A 24,484-nucleotide genomic window follows, 5' to 3' on the forward strand; every position below is an offset into this window, starting at 1 on the left:
AACAGCAGGCGGTCCCGTAAGTACCCGGGCCCTAAGCCATGGAGCGCTTTAAAGGTGGTAAGCAAAACCTTGAAGCACACCCGAAAGACCACAGGTAGCCAGTGCAGACTGCGCAGGAGTGGTGTTACCCGGGAGCAACGTGATGCTCCCTCAATCACCCCCGCAGCTGCATTCTGGACTAACTGGAATCTCCGAGTGTACTTCAGTGGTAGCCCCATGTAGACAGCATTGCAATAATCCAGACGAAAAGTGACGAGAGCATGAGTGACCGTGCATAAGGCATCCTGGTCAAGAAAGGGGCACAACTGGCGGACCAGGCGGACCTTGTAAAAAGCTCTCCTGGAGACGGCCGTCAAATGGTCTTCAAACGACAGCCGTCCATCCAGGAGAACGCCCAAGTTGCGTACCCTTTCCGTTGGGGCCAATGACTCGCCCCCAACAGTCAGCCGCGGTTGCAGCTGACTGTACCGGGGTGCCGGCATCCACAGCCACTCCGTCTTGGATGGATTGAGTCTGAGTCTGTTTCTCCCCATCCAGACCCGTACGGCTTCCAGGCAACGGGACAGCACTTCGACAGCTTCGTTGGGGTGGCCCGGGGTGGAAACGTACAGCTGAGTATCATCAGCGTACAGTTGGTAACTCACCCCGAAGCCACTGATGACCTTGCACAACGGCTTCATATAGATGTTGAACAGGAGAGGCGAGAGAATTGACCCCTGAGGCACCCCACAAGTGAGGCGCCTCGCGGTCGATCTCTGCCCCCCTGTCAACACCGTCTGCGACCGGTCGGAGAGGTAGGAGGAGAACCACCGATAAACGGTGCTTCCCACTCCCAACCCCTCCAACCGGTGCAGCAGGATACCATGGTCGATGGTATCAAAAGCCGATGAGAGCTCTAACAGGACCAGGGCAGAGGAACAATCCCTATCCCTGGCCCTCCAGAGGTCATCCACCAACGCGACCAAAGCTGTCTCCGTGCTATACCCGGACCGGAAGCCGGACTGGAACAGGTCTAGATAGACAGCTTCATCCAGGTACTGGGGGAGCTGCCAAGCCACCACACTCTCTACAACCTTCGTCACAAAGCGAAGGTTGGAGACTGGACGGTAATTACCCAAAATAGCTGGGTCCAGGGAAGGCTTCTTGAGGAGGGGTCTCACCACCGCCTCCTTCAGGGCGGCGGGGAAGACCCCCTCCAACAAAGAAGCATTTATAATTCCCCGGAGCCAGCCTCGTGTCACCTCCTGGGTGGCCAGCACCAGCCAGGAGGGGCACGGGTCCAGTAAACATGTAGTGGCATGCAACCTCCCCAGCAACCTGTCCATGTCCTCGGGAGCCACAGAATCAAACTCATCCCAAACAACATCAACAAGACGCGTCTCAGTCATCTCATCCGGATCATCGCAATCTTGGTCCAAACTATCCCGAAGCTGAGCGATTTTATCGTATAGATAACCACTAAACTCCTCGGCACGTCCCTGCAAGGGGTCATCCCATTCCCCCTGGTGTAGAAGGGAACGGGTCACCCGAAACAGGGCGGCCGGGCGGTTATCTGCTGACGCAATGAGGGAGGAGGCGAAGGAACGCCTCGCCACCCTCAGTGCCACTAGGTAGGTCTTTGAAAAGGACACTAACTAGTGTCCGATCAGCCTCAGAACGGCTGGACCTCCAGGTACTCTCTAGGCGTCTTCTCCGGCGTTTCATCTCTCTCAGCTCCTCAGAGAACCAAGGAGCCAATTGAGATCTGCGCCGGGTCAGAGGCCGCAAAGGCACGACACGGTCCAAAGCCCCAGTCGCGGCCTGTTCCCAGGCCGCAACTAGTTCTTCAGTCGTGCCGTGGGCAAGATCCTCAGGAAACGGCCCAAGCTCCGTCTGGAACCTCTCGGGGTCCATCAGGCACCTGGGACGGAACCAACGCATTGGTTCCGTCTCCCTGCAGTGGTGGGTAGCGGTCTGAAAGTCTAGGCGGAGGAGAAAATGATCTGACCATGACACCGGCACCGTCACTAACTCCCCTAATACCAGATCATTAAACCACTGTCCAGAGATATAAATCAGGTCCAGTGCGGACCCCCCCATGTGTAGGGCCACCAGTTACTTGAATCAGGTCCAAGGCCGTCATGGAAGCCTAGAACTCCTGAACCACCGTCGATGACAAGCCGGCCGATGGCAGGTTGAAATCTCCCATGACCAAAAGTCTGGGGATGTCAACCGCCACCCCGGCAAGCACCTCCAGCAGCTCAGGCAGGGCTGTTGTCACGTAGCAAGGAGCCAGGTACGTGATCAACAGACCCATCTGATTCTTATGGCCCCACTTCACAAGAAGGGATTCACAACCGGCTATCTGAGGAACAGTGGACTCTCTCGGCTCCAGACCCTCTTTCATCACTACCGCCACCCCTCCATCCCTGCCCTGGGCCCTTGGTTGATGGAATGCTCGGAAACCTGGAGGGCACAGTTCAACTAGGGGCACATCCCCCTCTGTGCCCAACCAGGTCTCCGTAATGCCCATAAAGTCCGCGGACTCCCCCTGAATAAGATCGCAAATCAGGGGGGCCTTATTAACCACAGACCGGGCATTGCACAACATCAACCGGAGGCCCGGGCTCTGAGGATCCTGACCTTCCGGGGAACGGGGAAAGACTGAGGGGCCGGAGCACGTGATCGCTTTTAAACAGCGAGCACATGCTCCCGGAAAATGATACGGCCCCTTGCTTCCGCCATATCTGCCCCTCCCACTTACCGTACAGATGGCAACAACCTCAGTATCTGGAACGCACCCCTCACCCCCCTCCTTCGGACCGGATCAAGAAACGCCGTGGACAAATCCTGGGACTGGACCTATCCTCCCCGACGAGTTTTTCCCCCCACCCGTCTCTTTCCTCCCCCCCTTTAAAAAACCCTTTTTAAAAAACCTATGTACAAAACCCCACAAATTCTTCTTCCTCGCATGCCACCTCTCCGGGTCCCAAGACCCCTCGTTAAGGCAGGCCCTCGATAACTCAGAGGGCCATTTCTGCGAGGCGGGGGAACCTCGCAGTCAAAGAAGTTCGGCAGACGTATATTTCATGCATAGAATAATAAATGACAGCGAGAAAAGAGGAGTTCCCTGGCCGCTAGATGATATCACGGCCTACGGACAAAGCCAGGACAGTCACAAACCAGGACCAAATGGCCGGTAGGGGCAACAGTCAAGATGCAGCCTGGGCTGATGGATTCCGCCCATAATGCCGCCCATAATAAAAGCAGCAAAAGTTTTTGCCCACTCATGCCGCCCATGGCTAAACCGAGGCCGACCAAAATTGATGCCGCCAGACCCAGAAGCAGAAGAGATCTTCAGCCGCAGATGTCACACGATATCATATACAAAGTCAGCTAAAATCAAAGTTCTGCTTGCCAGAGCTGTCTGTGTCCTACGCCGGTGATATCGATGCTGCTAGAAATAATACGGCAAACAGTCCAGCCGCCCGCCACTGATGACAAGTGCGGTCATAACGCGACCATAACACGACCCAACGGTCCCAGATATTACCGATGGTACGATGATGGAATTGCAGATGTAAAATACCGCTAAACTATGCCAATGATGACAAAAAGGGCATATGTTCAGCAGCAAAACCGCGCTCCGGCCCAGCCATTTCCAGAAAGCGCCACTCCATGCCACTCCGCGCCCCTCCAGAATGGCTGCCACCATCTGCCATCCGATGGAATCGTTGGTGTCAGTGCTGCTAAACAATGCTGCTAGAGGACTAAGCGGCCCACTCCCGGCCGCCGGTGACATGAACGGCTAACAGCAGGGGACCACGATCCATCCCGGCCATTCCTAGCGAGCGCCAAAATGGCCACTGCCGTTCGCTGCCGATAATATCACTGTCGCTGATGGTATCAAGGCCGCTGATGGCATCAATGCCGCTGGGCGATACTGCCGGTAACCAAACGTCAAGCACAGCCGCCAATGTCTCGTGCGGCCGCCTGGGAGCGAAACCGCGATGTCTTGTGCGGCCGCCTGGGAGCGAAACCACGATCCGGCCCGGCCCTTCTCAGCGGGCGCCGCTCCGCGCCCAGCCAAAATGGCCACCGCCAACCGACGTCCGCCGCCCGCCCGACTTTCCAGCCCCGTTCCCAGCAGCCGAGGGTCTAACAAGACCCAAAGGTCTCCCTTCGGCTGTCGGAAGGATGATCTATGGGGCGGTGGGTCCAGGCAGCTCGGCATCCACCTCCGCGTGACCGTGACCATCACGGTCAGGAAAAAACCCGACCCGCCGTCCGCATGATTCTCAAAACACCGCCATCCTGCGCATGCGCAATAAACATTACAAATGTTTATCTCGGTTTAGGTTCATCAAATTTTTGTCTGCAACTTCTCAAACTCTAAGTCAGAAATTAGTACAATTCTGCTTTTCTACTGTTGTGTGCAAACAGCAATTTTATCTGCTATATTAGCTAATGGAGAAGGTTTGACTTTTAGTTAAACTATCTGCAACTTACAGTTGACTATTAGACAGCCATCTTCTTCTCAACATTTAAGGTACCTAAACTAAATCCAAGAAGATTGTTAATCACTACAAATTAGATAGAACGATCTGTGCTAACAATTTCTGGATGGAGACACATGAGGAGTTTCATTGTCAAATGAGAAGTGGGGCACGTTTTGTTCTTAATTGCACATAAATTACTGTGATTATTATATGGCTAAAATGCATTTATCTATTAACACCTCAAAAGAACAAAACTGAGCAAAGGAATTATGTATTACATCTTGAAATAATGCTGAACAAAGGAATGAATTAGTACCGTGCATAAGGTATTGCAGTTACAATAATGGAGGAAAATAATAAAAAAAGACTGTTGTAAATCTTTAATACTAAGAAAATCAAAATAACCTTTAGATTTGAAATAGCTTTTTCCTCATTGCAAAAACATCCAATCTTTTTCAAGATGCTATGATGCTATCATCTCTCATATCAAAACACTGGTTTGTTTAACTCAGTATGGTCCATTCTTGGCAGGTAGTGACTGTTCAGGTTTTCAGCCAAACATATTTCTTAATCATACTACAAAAATATCCTTTTCAATAGCAATAGCACTTAGACCAAGGGTAGTCAACCTTTTTATACCTACCACCCACTTTTGTATCTCTGTTAGTAGTAAAATTTTCTAACCGCCCACTGGTTCCACAGTAATGCGCCGTGTATCCTCGTCTGCGCATGCCTCTAGCGCATCGTGGATTGGGGTTGGGGGGGCGCCGGCTACCAGCTCTGCTTGTCTGTTATAGCTGGGTGGTGTGGTAAGAGATGCACGAGCTATTCTGGGACGAGGCTCTTTTGTTTGTGGTCACACTATAGCGCCATTTAGTTTCACTTATGTAACATGAACTAAACTTATGCGCGGGTGATACAACTAGTATATTTCCGGAAATTTAAGTTGTCATGGGGAATTTTATGAAAACCTAATGAAAATGTTTTTAAATAATGCTAGTGCTTCAGTATCGGACCCCTACCGCCCATCATGAAAACTGGAACACCCACTAGTGGGCGGTAGGGACCAGGTTGACTACCACTGACTTAGACTTATATATCACTTCATAGTGCTTTTACAACACTCTCTAAGCCGTTTTACAGAGTCAGCATATTGCCCCCAACAAGCTGGGTCCTCAGACAATGGTGATGTTAGAGACTGAATTTGGAGTGCTTTGCTGATAAACATGTATTTAAACTCTGAACTATAAAGACATAATCTCCTTTGAGACAATCTAACTCCGGATGTCTTCACTGATACATCAATACAGATTTCTCTGAAACAGTTTGCTATCACTCCTAATTGCTCATTCTGATGCAAAAAACAATCCCAATTTTCTCTGAATGTGTTTTATTATGTCATAATATTAAAATCTGTCCATTCATCCATCCATAGAGAAAAAAAATTCCATTTCTGATTGTAATATGAAATTTCCTGTGACGGGAAAAAATGCTTTCAAAAAGAGGCAGGCTATGTTTGTCTATAGCAGGGGGTCGGCAACCTTAAACACTCAAAGAGCCACAAAGGTCCTAACCGGAAGCCCCCTGTACAATTCTGGAGCCGACCGGAAGTCCTGTTCCCCCACTATAGAGTCTCCTCCTAGTGCGGTGCCCTTTTTCCTCTACCTGTCCTAACCAAAAGCCCTATCAATTTTGGAGCCGAACAGAAAACCACACCATGCTTTCCACCCTAACTGGAAGCTCCTCTCAAAACTATGGCGCTGACCAGCGACAAGGAGCCGCAGCAGAGGGATGAAAGAGCCACATGTGGCTCCAGAGCCATGGGTTGCTGACCCCTGGTCTATAGCTATGGTTGTAAGGAAATGTAACTTTAGTCAATAAGCAGGAAGAAGAAGAGTCAGTTGCAGAATCCAGAAATAATAGGAGCAGGACTTTGGTAGAAAGTGAAGTTTCTATTACAGAAAGCAAATTAAGGTGTGTAAGCACTTTGTATAATTTTGTTATTGTAAATACAGTGAAATTATCATTCAACTGAAAGTTTCAAGCCAGTTTATAAAGAATAAACAATAGTGATGATAGCAGCTGTGCTATCAGTGCTGCTGAATTATACATTATTATCTGCAACAATGCAATATGATCCATGGATCATATTTGGGGCTGCTGATAGCTATTCAGAAATTGGATAGCGCTGGATGAATCCTGGAATCCTGGCACTGGAACAAATTCTAAGCCAGAAGTAACCTCTGCCCCCTAGAGCCTTAACTGTCAGTTTGCATCATGCTCTCCCTTTGCATCAATTTACTCAATAGCCCTGCCCTGAAGAGGAAGTCAGTAAAGGTTTAGCTTTGATAGAGATAGGAAGCAGAGACAGATGAGCAGACTTCAACCACAGAGAATGCAACAGATTCTTTACTGGGGCAAGATGTTCTTCAGGAAACGCACCTGATATCACTAAGATGCTCCTGGATGAGCCTCCAAGGCCAATTAACTTTGTCTTTTTAAAGAATACTGCACAATGGCCAGGGAGAAAGAGCACCGAACAAAATCAGCTCAGATCTCAGATATTAGTTTTATAGCCAGCAGACACAAGAAGAGAATAAGAAATGTGCAAATTGTCTGTAATGCCCATATATTTCAAATGCAATAAATGTCCACATTGGAATTATTTTCTTGCTAGCACAACAGCTTCTTCCTCCACTCATATTTTAGGAAAATACAAGCAATGTTTACTAAAAAGCTCTATGTGCAAGTCAGTAATTAGCAACCAACATTTGGTATAAAAGTGTATCTAAGAACTAAATCAAATCTTGCAAAATGTCACAACAGATAATAACTACTTACTTCTCATATTAACATGGAAAGGAATACATACATGCACTATCTCAGCATGCTTGCCATACCATTTAATATAAAACCTGATAATTTAGGAAAAAGGAACTAGCATAACACATCTGACAATTCTAGCAAGGAAGCCACTGGCAGCTGAATTATGCATTTCTGGTAGATTCCTCCAGGCTGTGATGATTAATCCATGCTGATACTGCCAGCTGATGTGACCTACAGATTCATTCTGGCTCACATACCACAATAAAATGAACACTATTGCAATGTCAAAGAAAAATTAACAATGCATCAGTTCTAGATGCATTGGTTACAATGCAAATTTCAATAAATGACTGTGGTACCTTTTCCCCACGGGGTTTACTGAATTGGCCACATTTCGATTCACAAGAGACTTTCTCCTTGATAACTTCTTGGTGCTGGTGCTGTCATCAGTGGTATCATCATCTTTCTTTGGTGTGCTACCTCCTTTGCTATTGAGGTCCCTTAACACATTATAATTAATTTTACTTGAAATCTTCTTCTGTTCCAACATTTTTTCAATTGCCTCTCCTGCTGTGCTGGCCTGGATCAGCTCCCGTTTCTTTGCAGACTTCTTGGGCTTAATTAAAACATAAGGAATAGGCATTTTAGGGGGCAATCAGAATAATCTTTCTGAAATCAATAGAAAGGGCTACAACGATATCATTTTCTGATGACAAATAATGGTGAACCGGAAGGGTAAATGATTAGTTATAATAATGGTTTGTCAAAATTTTAGTATGATATCACTACGCTGTATGGATCCAGAGCTGGATACTTGAATAGGCTCTTGTGAATTTTCCTTCCCTTAAAAATGATGCACTGAAATAAGTTTTGTTTTGAATGGCCATCAACATATATATCATGTATGAATGCTAAAATGTAGGTCTTTAAAATACATTTTCCTTCAACATGTCAAGTCCCATTTTTAAAAGTTTTATTTTGTTTTGAATGGCTGACAATGTATATACTATATAACCAATGCTAAAAAGTAGGCAGTGGTAAGAAGGTATGTTGAAGGAAAATAGGTTTTCCTTCAACAACTCAGGCCCCATTTTTAAGACTAGACCCTGGAAATAAAATTTAATTGTTATCCAAATTTGAACAATTATGCCCATGGAAAGGGACAAATTTATTTATTTATTTATTTATTTATTTATTTATTTATTTATTTATTTATTTATTTATTTATTTATTTATTTAGATTTTTATACCGCCCTTCTCCCGAAGGACTCAGGCGGTTTACAGCCAACATAAAAACAATTTTATAAATAGATTTAAAAAGACATTTTAAAAATCTTATTCAATTTGGCTAACCCCATTTAAAACTATAATAAAAATGATAAAAAAACCCAATTAAAAACCGAAGTGTATTAGGCCAGCCCTGCGCGGTAGAACAGAAAGGTCTTGAGTTCACGGCGAAAGGTCCGGAGGTCGGGGAGTAATCGTAACCCCAAAGGAAGCTCGTTCCAGAGGGTAGGTACTCCCACAGAGGAGGCCCTCCCCCTGGGGGTCGCCAGCCGGCATTGTTTGGCTGACAGCACCCTGAGGAGACCCTCTCTGTGTGAGCGCAGAGTTGGGAATGTAAATTAATTTTCCTTTAATTTTAGATCAGAATGAAGTAACTAAGTGAGAAATTACTACTGCTTGTACTACAGGGCTTCCAGTTTTAGTCCTGAATTGGTTATGATAATGATCATATAGCTTATATGTTTTGACTGGATCTCTTCCAATAAAGAGAGAGGAATGATAACTAAGTTTCAATAGAAAAGAATCAGGGTTGAATTATGAAAGAGCGACTCTGGAGTACTGACTCCACAATGTTAAATTTGTAACTCTTACAAAGAAAATCAGAAGTTGTTTCTTTAAATAACGTTTTCTTTTTAAAGTTTTGTATATCTTTTCTTTTCTTTTTCACGTTCATTTTCTGTACTTTTTTCATCTTTTACTCATTTATAAACCTCTAATAAAATTATATTAAAAAAACAGATAGCATAATTTGACACTTACTAGCTATTATATGTAAACAACCACAAAACCTTTACTTTTGCAAATATTTTTGCACCTGTAAAAAGGGTGTTTTTTTAAAAAAAGGTGACATGATAATGGAACTACGAGTATCACATATAATAGATCCACCTGCCTCGGCCAAATTCATACTATACTCCTTGCTGTTCAATAGTTCATGTGCTGATCTATATTCCCTGCATCCCTAAATGCAGGGGGTACTCCTGCATATAAAAACACGGGGACCTGCTGATGTGAGCTATGGAAACTTTTTATTGGTTGTGTGAATCGGCCTTCTGGGATTCCAGCTGCAATTCTCCTATTGTATCTAAAGCAAACCCAGTTATTTCCCCAGAGGCATTATTTACACAGCCTTGAATTGATTCTATTTAGCATTTATTGTCTAACCTGCATGCTAAAGTCTTGAGATGGATAGCAGTTCCCAAGTGATTCCATTCAAACAATCTGATTATGACAGCGTGGATTAATTTCAATGTTAAGCATTGTGTCAGTTTAACTTTTACTCCAAAAGTCAGACCAGACTAGACATAATTCTTAATACTCATAATTCTCAATGTCCTAACTCAGCAGTCAGCATCCTGTCACCATCAAAGCTCTCTTTGCAACTCACACAAAACAACAACAACACCTCTCTGGCAAAAAATCAATAGTGTGGTTTTCTACCATTTTGAGGTGGTAATTGTATAAGAACTGCAAGGTAAACTGTAAAGTATGCCTAAAATAATTGGAAATGAAAGAAAATACATTTTCCATCTGCAAATAGAAGAATCTCTCAAAATCTTCACTTCATCTAATGGCGTGATGCAAATCATATTCTTAATCAGTCCAGTATACAGGTAGCAGTATCCTGAAAACTGTGGCCTTGTTCTTTAAAGCAGTCTATCCCTACCCCAAGGAGTTTATTTATTTTATTTATTTATTTTATTTGTCAAACACGTAAGATAACAGATAAAAGTATAAACATGATTATGAATACAGGATAAGGGTACGAATAAATGGGGACTGTAGAACAGGGATAGTAGGCATATTGGTGCACTTATGCACGCCCCTTACAGACCTCTTAGGAATGGGGTGAGGTCAACAGTAGACAGCCTAAGGTTAACATTTTGGGGGTTAGGGAAGTATCAGTCAGGTAGTGCATTCCAGGCACTGACCACTCTGTTGCTGAAGTCGTATTTTCTGCAATCGAGTTTGGAGCAGTTTACCTTAAATTTGTATCTATTGTGTGCTCGTGTATTGTTGCGGTTGAAACTGAAGTAGTCATTGACAGATAGGATGTTGTAGCAGATAATTTTGTGTACTACACTTAGATCAGACTGAAGGTGGCATAAGGTATTCTGTTGTGAACAGAGGGGTGGAGAATTCTTCTCATGAAATATCTCTGGACTCACTCAATTGTATTAATGTCCGATATACAGTGCGGGTTCCAGGCAGATGAGCTGTATTCGAGAATTGGTCTAGCAAAGGTTTTGTATGCCCTAGTTTGCAGTATAATATTACTGGAGAAGAAGCTTCGCAAGATTAGGTTAACAACTCTTAATGCCTTTTTGCAATGTTGTTGCAGTGAGCTCTGGCACTTGGATCATTTGAAATGAGTACTGCAAGGTCCTCGACAGAATGAGGGTCGCCTACGAGAACGTTTCCACCCAGCTTGTATTTGATGTTCTGATTTTTTTTGCCAACGTGTAAGACAGAGCATTTGTTGGTTGATATTTTGAGTTGTTTTTTTAAAGGATGGGCCTAATTTATATCTATGAGCTTGAAAAAATAGAGTATGTGAAAATTTATATGCTATAAATAACTTTAAATATTTTGAGCCTCAATGTTTCTAGTCATTTATATTTATTATAATTCTCCCTGCATTGTTATAAGGGTTCATGTAAAGAAAAACTAAAGTGTTACAATAGATATGAGGCATAGAGGTCAGGTTTTTGCAACCTTTTTAACTACACATTCTATTACAAACATTTATTTATTTGTAACTTCATTTTATTTACCACTCTATTCCAAGAGACATCAGGAGGTTTACAGAATAAAGCATACAAAACCTTTTGGAAACAATGAACATAAAGCCTTCTTAAACTATTAATAAAAATAGGCTCTTTCCACTTAAAGGAAAGAAAATCTATAAAAGAATAACAATGCCTCTATTGCCCCTGTTATCATCTTGAGCAACATGAGCAGATACTTAGATTTCAAAAACTCCACAGAATAAAAGAATTCCTTCCTTTCATGGTATCAAAATAGAAGTAGTCCATACTTCTGAGATGAGTCAATTCTACAGAAACAGACCAGCCATCAAACAGGTCTCCCTCAATGCTTCTCCAACATTTCCAGGGGGGTATCTAAAATATTGATTTCCAGATTGAAAAGAGAAAGGAGAAAGCGGTTTTGGCTTTCTTCTGTATGGTATCAATTTAGATTGTAGTGGCTTCCTCAGATGCCAGCTTGGACAATGAGGAAGAGCCAGGTCCAGGAACTTCAGAGAGGAGTGGAAGAACATCAGGATGATGCAGGAGACTCTGTGACAGGAGTAGATGGGCAAGAGAAGCAGAGACTAGGAACATCGGAAGGGCTGGTGAAAGAGTGACTGGACAAGAGTCTGTCTGAAAAGGAGACAGAACAGACACAGCTGCAACCAGGAAGCATGAATGCCAGCCAGAGGCACAGGGCAGAGAAGGGCACAGATATAGCCAATTAGCGGAGACAAGGAGGAACGGGTTCTCAGGTCACATAAATAGGAGCAGAGGGAGGTACAAAGGAGGTCAATGAGGCTACTTGTGAGGAGGCAGCCTCACCCCTCCAGATCTGAGTTGCACCAGATGGTGACTACTTAGCCTCAGGCATAGAGCAGAGCTATGTTGAAGACAACCATTCGCTTCCTGCCATGCGTGTGCTCTGATTTTGTGCTTCGGGAACTGTGCCTTGTTAATCTTGTGCTTGGACCTTGGATTTTGGATACTGTATTGGAACTTTGGACTTGTGCTTGGATTTTGGACTGGTGTGGATTGGTGGACTTATGCTTTGATCTCAGACTTTGTATTTGGCTGTTGACTTCATGCTTTTGCTGTGCGGACTCTGACTCATTGGGACCTTGTATTTCTAGTAAAGGGGGACACACTAGCGGCTTAAATAAAGCATTAAAACTCCTTGGTGTATGTGTGTGTGGACTGGGACAGGACAAAGATATTTGAAGAGTACTATCATACTCATTCTCAAACATTTTTTTTCAAGGAAATATATCAAACATCTTCAATCTGTCTTCATATGTCTTAGTTTCTAACCACCTGATCATTTTTATAGCCTTTTTGAAGACTTGTTTGAATCCTTCTCAAAGGATTAAAAAAAATTCTTTAAAAAATCATCTCAAGGATGATTAGGGGGGATGGAGGCTAAAACATATGATGAACAGTTGCAGAAATTGGTTATGTCTAGTCTGGTGAATCCTGGCAAATAGATGGGGAAGAAATGGAGGTAGTGACAAATTTTATTTTCCTGGGCTCCAAGATTACCGCAGATGGGGACTGCAGCCAAGAAATTAAAAGACGCTTGATCGTGGGGAGGAAAGCTATGGCAAATCTAGACAGTGTACTAAAAAGCAGAGACATCACCCTGCCAACAAAAGTGAATAAAGTTAAGGCTATGGTTTTCCCAGTTGCAATGTATGGCTGTGAAAGTTGGACCATAAGAAAGGCTAAGCGCCAAAGAATTGAGGCATTTGAATTATGGTGCTGGAGAAGACTCCTGCGAGTCCCTTGGACTGCAAGGCGATGAAACCGCTCAGTCCTAGAGGAGATCAACCTTGACTGCTCTTTAGAAGGCCAGATCCTGAAGATGAAACTCAAATACTTTGGCCACTAAATGAGAAGGAAGAACTCACTGGAGAAGATCCTAATGCTGGGAAAGATTGAGGACAAAAGAAGAAGGGGCCAACAGAGAATGAGGTGGCTGGATGGAATCACTGAAGCAGAAGGTGTGAGTTAAATGGACTCCAGAGAATAGTAGAGGACAGCAAAGCCTGGAGGAATGTTGTCCATGGGGTCACAATGGGTCAGATATGACTTTGCAATTAACAACCACACAGTCTGGTGAAAAGAAGAACTAGGAGGACACAATATCAGTGTTCCAATATTTGAGGGGCTCTACAAAGATGAAGGGGTAAAGCTATTTTCCAAAGCATTAGAAAGAAAGACAAGAAATAATGGATGGAAACTAACTAAGGAGAGAAGCAATTTAGAACTAAGAGGAAATTTCCTATCAGTGAGAGCAATAAATCAATGGAACAGTTTGCCTCTAGAAGATGTCAGTGCTCCATCACTGGAGGTTTTTAAAAAGAGACTGGACAGCCATTTGTCTGAAATGATATAGGGTCTCCTGCTCAAGCAGGGGATTGGACTAGAAGACCTCTAAGATCCCTTCCAATTCTATTATTCTATGTTCTATGGTGCCCAGAACCGGTCACAGTATTTGTGGTGGGTTGTGGCCAATGCATGCAGAATAGATTCTTTATCTCCCATGATTTGAAAATTGTAGTTCTATTGTTTTGTTTGCCACCACATCATACTGCTGCTTGTACTCAGTTTGCAATCAAGTACTTTGCCAAGAAATTAATCCATTTTAAATGGGTTCACTTAATTCACTGAACTAAATAGTAACCAAATGGGTTGGGTTTGCATATATATATATATAATGAATCAGTCTCTCCCCAAAAAATTAGGACCATTTAAAGGGTTCAAGAAAACAAAAGATTTAGTCAATTGTGGCATTACCCTTTGGCCATTATCCAGTGTATATTATCTAACATTAAGTTGCCTTGAATCTAAAAACATCAAGAGAGACATAGCCAAATCATTTACTGTATCAACTGAAAACAATTTGGGGAAAAAAAATAAGTGACATTTGTGGATCCTTCCTTTAACATTTACTAAACAAATTCTCACTTGACTTAATTTTCATTTTAAGATACCTGTAATTTAATATGAAATAGAATGAGACGCCCACAGCCTGCAAAACTGAGCCTTCAGCATCACTTATCTCTCAATGTCTTCAGACCTGATATAGCTCTTACAGATATTTAGAAAATAAAAATGACAGATCACCACAATGCATGTCTTTGTACAGAAATTTGTCCTATTGTCAAGAAAGCTGTTTTATTGTGTTGTTCCATGTAACAAACTCATTTCTGCCTTATGTTGTATCTAACACCATGTTCAAAGGAAACTCCACACAAAACACATGAGCTGCAATCTGGTTGTGAAGGTATATACCTGAACCTGGTTTGTCACCTGCAATTTTTTGACTCACACCAACAAACTGTAAACATAAATACTGGCATTCCCACAATGAATTGGGCTGTACGCTTGAAATACAATATGGACTTGTAAGTGAAAAATGTGATTTTAGTTTAGCTTAGTAATAAACAAATTCTTGGATCCCATGTACTTAGAAAGATCATATTTCTAGATATATGATTTTCACAACATATTCTTAGTTGGTGTTTCTTGGGATGTTAGTAAAAAACAGAGTAATTATGTCAAATGTGCCCTGTGTCTGCAGACTATCCTTCCTTCCTCTTCTTCATGCTAAAAAGTGATATCTTTTAGTTTGCAATTCTCGAGTAGGAAAGCCCACACACTCCTCATTGGTTCTTCTAAATGCTGACAATTCCCCATGGCTCTGCTTCTTCATTTCTAGAATCTGGATTTGTCCCAGTTGCAGAAGAATTATTTTCAAGTGGTGCTTTTCATAAAATGTCAGTACAAAATAAATCACATTATTGCTACCCACAGACACACAAGCAGAGAAGAAAAACTTACTGCAAATCTTTGTTCTGCTGATCTCAATGGAAATATCAAACAGCACACTGCAGCCACTGCTGCAACATGAGACTCAAGGGATGCATAGACAGATCAAGTAAAAGCAAAGAACTATGTCCAGGGGCTCTCTGGGAGTGCTATACTGTAGATCACTGGAAGCTGCCAGGAATGCATAAGTTGAAAATCTGCTGGAAAATGGGCCTGAATAAATGCAATCCCCTGAGAAATGATATGTGATACTCAAAGCAACTGCAATGTCAACTAGATGCATAATGCACTGAATTTAAATGCAGCAATAAAAATGGAGGAAGCCGCTTTCAAAAAATCAGTCATCAGGTTCAGTACTGTCTGTACTCTGACAGACAGTTTCTCTAAGTTATAGGTTCCTCTAAGTTATCAAAAGGCATCATTTCTATCCCTATCTGAAGATACTGGGAATCAAGCTTGGAATTTTTTTATTTTTATTTTTTTGCATGCAAAGCATGTACTCTGCTGTTGAGCTCCAGTCTCTGCTGCTGAATACAAAAATTGCAGGTGTGATGGGGATGCTGCTAGGATTTTATGAGGAAATGCAAAACGCAAAAACAGCAACTACTTGGCCAAAATGATGCTCCCAGTTTTTCAAAGAAAATACATCATTTCTGCATCTCTCCAGCTTTGTCATTTGCAAGACCTTAGTGATGTCTCTCTCTATAATACTAGGACTATGGAAGCACCATTTAGCAAGCCAAATTATGGATTTGCTGAACATTAGGGTATCAGAATTAAGGCAGCAAATTACTGTTTGCGCTAACTGTGCATTATGTCTTCATTGAGTTTTGGCAATTTATACCCTACCATCATCTCTCTCATAGATATTCACATTTAGATGTATAGAAAAGTTTTATTCAAAGGGATAACATGATTAATTTCATGGTGGATTAACATAGAATAAAGTAATATCTTAGAAAAAGAAGACTGGAATGTTTAGTTACTGCCAAGAAAAGGAAATCTACTTCCTAACCTTTCTTTCATAATTATTGGGACAGAGTTTGGATACATAATATTGTCACTACTGAAGAAAGGAGCGACTGTATAAATGACAGCAACCCTGAACCTGCAATGATCCATCTTGAAAGAGGACCTCAGCATGTCAGGTAAACGAGTGGGGCAATTTCAGAATGTAGTACAATGGACTGCTTTAATAACTGAAAAATCTTCCCTGACAATTTCTGTCCAAACGAGGGAATGGAATTTCGTTAATAGGATGAGGAAGCAAATGAACAACACAGGCTTCCCTGCTCTCTTATTAATGCAGATTAAAGAGTATTGTATTTTTGTGTGTGTAAGACGCACCTTTTTACCCCCAAAAAGAGGGTGAAAATCTGGGTGCATCTTATATGCCGAATGTAGCCCTGCCCACCCGCCAGCCCCCACCCTTTGAATATTTTCTGGCAGTTCCAGGCGACGGGGATTTGGGCCGGGCACAGCCTGTCCTGAAAAGGAACAAACCTTTTCGGGACACTTTGGGGGGGGGATCTGCCCGGCGGCTTTGGTGAAGAAGCGGGGCCCCACGGTTCGCAGCCGGTCACCCCTCTGGCCGCCCAGCGGGCAGCTCAGGCCAGGCAATGGTCACGATGACTTCACTCCCCAGGACCGTTAGGAGCCACTGCTGCCACCACTGCGTAAGCCTCTCTATGCCCAGGAGCCAAGCCGAGCCGAGCCAAGGTGAGCTGAGCCGAGCCGAGCAGGAGCTGTGAAACGTCCCTCCATTCCAGTCACCGCTGCCCATTGGCCTGATTCCCCAAGGCAAATTTCAGAGTCGCATTTCAGGCAGCAGCCAGTTCCCCTGCAATGTGCAGCGAGGAACCGGGAACCGTTTTAGATTCAAGGAGGGGATCACAGCGCTGCCGAAGCTGCTGGGCAGATTCCGCCCCGCCCCCCCCATCCTGAAGAGGTTTGTTCCTCAGGCTGCGCTCTGACCCTCTCCCCAGAGCTATAGGTAGGAAGACAGGGGCATCTCAGGAGCAGAGCCTTTGATGCCAAGTCCCTTTTCTGCCCCCATGAAAATCATCCCCCACCTCACTCATTCCAGTTAAACTCATGCAGAGTTATAGGATTTGTTTTAAACAGACAACTGTGCTGCTCGTTATCAAAATCAAGTGGAAGTCTGGACATGGCTGATCCTGATGCTGATAGGCAGAGGCAGAATTCTTTTTTTCTTGTTTTCCTCCCCCAAAATTAAGATGCGTCTTATACTCCGGTGCGTCTTATATACCGAAAAATATGGTACTTTCTGAAGTATAAAAGTCTAACAGAACTTCAACATATATATAAAAAATTTTCTTCAATTTTTCAAAGAGAAAACTGGTATGAATTTTTTTTTAAAATTTGCATTTATATCCCGCCCTTCTCCGAAGACTCAGGGCGGCTTACACTATGTTAGCAATAGTCTTCATCCTATTTGTATATTTATATACAAAGTCAACTTATTGCCCCCAACAATCTGGGTCCTCATTTTACCTTACCTTATAAAGGATGGAAGGCTGAGTCAGCCTTGGGCCTGGTGGGACTAGAACCTGCAGTAATTGCAAGCAGCTGTATTAATAACAGACTGCATTAGTCTGTTGAGCCGCCAGAGGCCCTAATGGGTAACTACTAAAGTTCTTATTATGTTTATCTGTTTGTACCCTCAAGTTAGCCCAAACAGTGCATTATGCCACAATAATTTTTGAATTGGAGTGCCTAAAATCTGCTAATTTAAAGAAAACATTTAAAATCCAGGGGCTATTGCTCCTGTGAATTGAAATTTCCATGATGTTCAAATCAATTTATTTGCAAATGTATGGCTGTTGCAGGATCCCCAGGTTCACATGATCACGATGTCCAATATTCCTTGTCAGTTTCCTTAAAAGCAAAATAAATAAGGAAGTCAGCAGGAAGTCAGAAGTTGGTCCTGCTCCCACTGCTTTTTGCCTGCCTTTAGTCATTCCGTTTATCTGTTTAAGGTAAGCAAATATTGATTTATTATAAAAGTTGGTTTGCCATTACAGTTATTTTTCTATTTTTCCTCTTAGATGATCATTGGACTATCTAGCATTGGGGTAAAAAAAAAAGTATGATCAGCCTAAAATTTAATTGCATTCAAATCAGACTGCACTAACTTTCTCTCAAAGAATGACCCAACAGGCCACAGGACTGGTTAGAAGCATTTACTTTTTTCTACCTATGGCAGCACTGAGTCACCACTGACTAATCTCAATAAACTAAGCACCTGTTAACAGTGCCAGCAAAACTGAATGGGTACCGTCCACAAAAATGGAGCTCAATTTGAGGGCAATCTTATCTTAACATGTCTGGTTTTTGTTGTTGTTGTTGTTGTTAAGTAGGACAAAGAAGCTTTGGAATACTTATTTTAAAAATAAATATATAATTAAGAAAGTTTGGATTACACATGATTTGCTTTAATGACATTAAAAGCTTTACTGCAGTAAAAAAACCACCCCACATCTAACTAGGAGTTGGTATATATTTATACGCTACACATAAAACACACTAATAATATATGTTAGCAATACGAGGATTTTTTTTATTTTATTTTTTTACATTTATATCCCGCCCTTTTCCGAAGACTCAGGGCGGCTTACAGTGTGTAAGGCAATAGTCTCATTCTATTTGTATATTTACAAAGTCAACTTATTGCCCCCCCAACAATCTGGGTCCTCATTTTACCTACCTTATAAAGGATGGAAGGCTGAGTCAACCTTGGGCCAGGCTTGAACCTGCAGTAATTGCAGGCTACTGTGTTCTAATAACAGGCTCCTTACAGCCTGAGCTATCCACGGCCCTGTTATATATGTTTAACAAACATATATAAGATAGAATGCACAAAAAGATATGCTTCATATTTATTTTAAAAATATAGAAAGGAAAAATAAATTGTAATATTACAATCTTAATACAAGTAGTCTGTTCTGACAGTACCCAACCAATTGCACAAGGAAGCCCACCAGTTTCCCAGCAGCTGGTCTTCCGAAGCAGTCACACAAGCAATCAAGATTATAATCCCAAGATTATTTACTGGCCCAGCCCATTTTTTGAAGCCAGACAAACTGGTAAGGTTGAGTTCTTATTCTAAAAACATTGGTGTTTACAATGAAATACTTTCTATAGGTCTTATCCAACAAAATTAAACATTGTTCAAATGTTTCTTTTCACATCGTTGATTTCAAAAATATTATTTACCTTATGTTCTTTATAGATACCAAGCTCTTTTTCCTTTGCTATCCTTGCTTCTTTTTCTAAAAAATAAAATAAAATGGGGGGGGGGATAAAAGAGAAGTGTAAGCAGAATAATTTTTTTAAGAATCGGGGGTTGGAGGTAAGGGTGGAGACAGAAGCAAACAGAGACTTGATTTTTTCCCTTCTGTAGCAGTGTCAAATCTAGAACAGTGGTCAGTAATGCAGTGTCACAGGTACCTCTGACTTGCCCAAATGAAAACAATGGAGCTAAGGTGGAACTAAGGATGCCCGGCATTCATAGTTCTGAGGAGATCTTTCCTGAGGTTTGCAGTATTTTTATTTTATCATATGGTAGAGGTGAGGTACTTGTGCTAACTACAAGATAGCACACACATGGCTGGTGTCTTTCTATTAAAGAATGAATTTAAGTCTGAGCTCAGTCTTCGTAAAATAACACGATAAACTTCTCCTTAAACTAACATCCTATGGCATCTCAGGACCCCTCCACAAATGGATATCTGCTTTTCTGTCTAACAGACAACAAGTGGTCAAAATTGGCAATGCTTTATCAAATCCTGTTCCTGTCAAGAGTGGCGTTCCTCAAGGCAGCGTCCTTGGACCAACACTCTTTATACTATACATTAATGATCTTTGTGACCATATCTCAAGTAATTGTGTTCTCTTTGCTGACGATGTCAAACTATTTAACACCACAGACAACACTTCTATCATTCAAAACGACCTTGACCATCTAACCGCTTGGTCTAAAAATTGGCAGCTCCAAATTTCAACCAGCAAATGCTCAGTCTTACATATAGGAAAAAAGAACCCAAAAACTAAGTACATACTAGATGGACATTACCTTACAGATGACCCCCATCCCGTTAAAGACCTTGGAGTTTTCATGTCAAATGATCTAAGTGCCAAAGCCCACTGCAACTACATAGCAAAAAAGGCTCTAAGAGTTGTAAACCTAATTTTGTAGCTTCTTTTCCAAAACACCACACTACTAACCAGAGCATATAAAACATTTGCTAGACCAATTCTAGAATACAGCTCACCTGTTTGGAACCCTCACCACATCTCTGACATCAATACAATTGAACGTGTCCAGAAATATTTTACAAGAAGAGTTCTCCATTCCTCTGAAAACAACAAAATACCTTATCCCACCAGACTTGAAATCCTAGGCTTAGAAAACTTGGAACTCCGTCGCCGACAAGACCTAAGTTTAACTCACAGAATCATCTATTGTAATGTCCTTCCTGTCAAAGACTACTTCAGCTTTAATTGCAATAATACAAGGGCAACCAATAGATTTAAACTTAATGTTAACCGCTTTAATCTAGATTGCAGAAAATATGACTTCTGCAACAGAATCATCAGTGCTTGGAATACTTTACCTGACTCTGTGGTCTCTTCCCATAATCCTAAAAGCTTTAACCAAAAACTTTCTACTATTGACCTCACCCCATTCCTAAGAGGACCATAAGGGGCATGCATAAGCGCACAAACGTGCCTACCATTCCTGTCCTATTGTTTTTCTTTTCTTCTTCCTATATATGTTTATATGTTTATATACTATATAATCTTTTTGTATGATGTTGTGACAAAATAAAATAAATAAATAAATAAAAAATGTAACTATGGTTTTCTTCAAACTGATCAGTTTCAGTTAATGTTTCGAGCCCTGTAAGTTTGTTTACTGCTTTTGTTTCCTTTGTATGCCTTCCAGCCTAAGAAATGATCTGTAAACACTGTCATAAGTAAATAAAAAGCAAGCAAGACTCACCGGAAAGATTTTTATTTATTTTGCTTACCCTTTTGTTCCTTGAGATAATCTGCATTTTCCTTCATCCACAGTTCTGCTTTTATCCTGGCTTCTGAATCATTAAGTATGTACTAGAGATAAAGAGTAGAAGTGTTAAGATTTCTGCAGCAAATATATAGGAATTAGCACAATCACCTTCCTGATTGTGTACACCATTCTCACCCAAACCAACTCATGTTTTCCCAAAGACTCTCTTTTATATTTAAAGTATAGACACTGATTTTAGAAATGAAAAAAATAATTCATTTCTACTTATTCTATTGCTATACCTATACTTTTCTCTCTATACACATGCTTATTTACTACCAATCACCAGTTTCATTTAAATATAGAATTTTGTATTTTTGTGTGTGTGTGTAGCACATGCAATTTCTGAACAGAATATAGAATAACATTTATTTTTCTCAAGGGAAAAACAATAACACTAATCTTACTTTAAAAAAAACCTCTGATAATTTTGAACACATCCACACATGTATAGAAACAACTATGAGAGTTGGGGGTGGAAAGATTCTTACCATATCTATTTCACTGTCATCAATTCCACTTAGATCTAATTCACCATCTCCAGTATTTTCATCTAAACAGAAGTAAGGCAAATTTTAATTATGGTATGCATTCATTCCAAATCAACTCCGATTCAATCTCTGGTTTTAATCATCTCAGAAATACAGTCTTTCTGATAACTCGTTTGCTAACAAAGCAATCATTCAGCATATGGGGCCTATCCATATTTAAAAAAAAAGGGAAGGTAGTTTTTTTCCCCCCCTTAACCACACTTTCCTCTAGTTATTGTTTCTTGTGTGAATACAAACTGCCACTGGAGTTAATTATTGTGAAAAATAGGTACAAACAAGGCTTGCCCCTTCTCTCTTTAAGAATTGTTGTTAATATAATTCAGTGATAAACACTCAATTAAATGTAAAGTGAAGAAATGAGAGGTTAGGAACTTTTAAATGGCCCAAAGTCAAGGACAGGCAATATCTAAATAGTTGCTGCATTCATCCATGTGAATGATGAATGCCATTGAGTAGCTGCACTAATCATCATAACATCTGTTTTGTATGCATGAATGTACACATGGGAAATTAGAGGGATAACTAGGTAAAAGGCTAGCAATTGGGGAGGTCACTCTGAGTGTTCCTCACCCTGCTAGCCTAAGCAGTCCACCCAAAATCCAGGAAAATGAATTACAGTTGCCCAGATTTACATTCCACAATAGCGTGTAAAAGCACCAGCTTCCCAGCACAGATGTCCAGCTGTCTTTCCTTTCTAAGCCCTGCTGTCTGCTCTTCTCTCTTACCTGCTGTTACTGTAAATAAGAACAGCACAAAGGGGAAGATGATGTTTGATCTGGAGAAGGGATATAAACCTCACTTCTCCCACTCTGTGAAGGCTAAGTCTCTAGCTTGCAATCTACAAGCTGTCCTGAAAATGCCCCAATCAGGCAAGTGAATGAAGAAGAAAAAACTCCTATTGCATCATTGCCTATTGTTACTGAGCCTTATTAATTTTGAGAAAGACATGTTTCAAAAGTGCACTACAGTAGTTTTACTGTCAAGAAATATCATAATGCTGTACAGATACAACCTAGCCTTGAGGGACAGGAAGCAGAAACTCTGGATACACAATGCAGTTTGAAGAAGTGGCTGCAAACTAAAGCGATGGATTAGAACACGTAGGTAACAATAAATACTGAAAGAAATGGGTACCAGAACTGGAAGAGGTCAACTTGCTTAGGACTCCATAAATCTTCTCAGTAATTAATCTAAATATAGCACTTTTGGTTCAAATACCGTAACTGTGTTTTCAACTACCCAATAATATTCTAATATTCATGTTATTTGAAACATTTTGCACACTTATCTCCTGGGATATACACGGATGATATACATTTTCTGCGGGCAATTTTATGATCATACAGTATATTGACTGAAATGCTTCTGGAAAAGGTTATTAAAAGACATATTTTAGCCATGAGTTCATTGACAAGTCAGCAAATGAAGTCTTGCACTGCAGTTATCTGCAGCTTTCTACTTCACGGTTTTCACACAGGAGTCGAAGTTAAAAAATCCTAGCAGTTATCCATTCAAAAATGCAATGATGCTCTTTCAGCACTTTAGTCAATATGGCTTTGTTGTTGACTTCACATAAATTGCCTTTGCATTTAGTAAGCACATAAATGCAACCTGTACTTCGCCCTTCAGAATACTTAAGCATGTGTTGTTCCAGGCAGTGCTATTAGGCCATTCCAGGCAGAATGTTTTGCATTATTCTTATGCCACGCAATTTGAGCTTGCAGATGGGTGAGGTCCCATTAAAAGGTAAGTGTTTATTTTTAGTTGAACCGATGTTGTCTAGACTCAGATACACACATCAAAAACATCATCTCTTCATTTAATCTTTAAATTGCAGCTTTTAAATAATGTCTTTGTAAAAAACATAGATCAATTCATGCATCTACTGGGCAAGAGCAGTAACTCCTCCTACAAGGCCAGGTTATTTGTTCATCCACTCCAGTGTTGTGTGAGCAACTGGTGGATGTTGCCTGAGGACAAAATGTTGAGGTCTTGGCTAGTAATTATTACGTTTCTAAAATGCCATTTTACAGCAATCTATTGCCAATTTTTGTTGGTGCTGTCCAGGGAGCTTCAAGGAAGTACATAAAAGGGATTTGTGTCAATTTTAAACTTACACATTATAGATGGCTCAACTCTAACAGAGAATCATAGCAATCTGTCATATGACCTGTCTGTATTTTTAAAAAAATAACAAGCAAGCAAAAACCATAATTTTAATATTAAAATTAATTCTATTACAGGAAGGTACTGGAAGGTCTGCAAAATGTTTCAACTTTGATCAGTTTCAAAGTTAAAATGCTCTATTTTGAATGCAATATATAGAAATACAAATAGTCCTCAATTTACAACTACAGTGGGGACTGGCTCTTCCATCACTAAGCATTAAATGAGTCATGCCCAGTTTTACGAGGGAGGGGGGTTGGCTACCATTGTTAATCATATCACAAAGATATTAAGCGAATCCAGCTTCTAGCTTTGCTTGTTGGAAGCCCCCTGGGAAGGTCACAAATGACAATCACGTGACTCTGGAATGCTGCAACCATCATCAACACATGCTGGTGCAAAGCGCTCAAATTTTCATCACATGACTGTCATATAAGTGCAAGGACCAGTCATCAGTCACCTTTTAGCACCATTTTAACTTTGAAACACTCATTAAACAAATGC

The 24,484-nt window shown here is 41.5% G+C and overlaps 1 protein-coding gene across 3 annotated transcripts in view; it reads right to left on the bottom strand.

The window, feature by feature from the left end:
* BRF1 (BRF1 RNA polymerase III transcription initiation factor subunit) overlaps positions 1-24,484 on the bottom strand; it is a 245,247-nt gene that overhangs the window by 49,679 nt on the left and 171,084 nt on the right. For all 3 annotated transcript variants that reach the window (XM_058162881.1, XM_058162879.1, XM_058162878.1), the window contains 4 exons: positions 21,755-21,816; positions 21,226-21,307; positions 19,409-19,464; positions 7,664-7,920 (listed from right to left, as the gene is read on the bottom strand). In XM_058162881.1, the coding sequence (XP_058018864.1) occupies positions 7,664-7,920; positions 19,409-19,464; positions 21,226-21,307; positions 21,755-21,816 (457 nt within the window). The remainder of the gene's footprint in view (positions 1-7,663; positions 7,921-19,408; positions 19,465-21,225; positions 21,308-21,754; positions 21,817-24,484) is intronic.

The sequence above is a fragment of the Ahaetulla prasina genome, chromosome 1 (genome assembly GCF_028640845.1).
Source record: "Ahaetulla prasina isolate Xishuangbanna chromosome 1, ASM2864084v1, whole genome shotgun sequence".
Taxonomy (NCBI): Eukaryota; Metazoa; Chordata; class Lepidosauria; order Squamata; family Colubridae; genus Ahaetulla; species Ahaetulla prasina.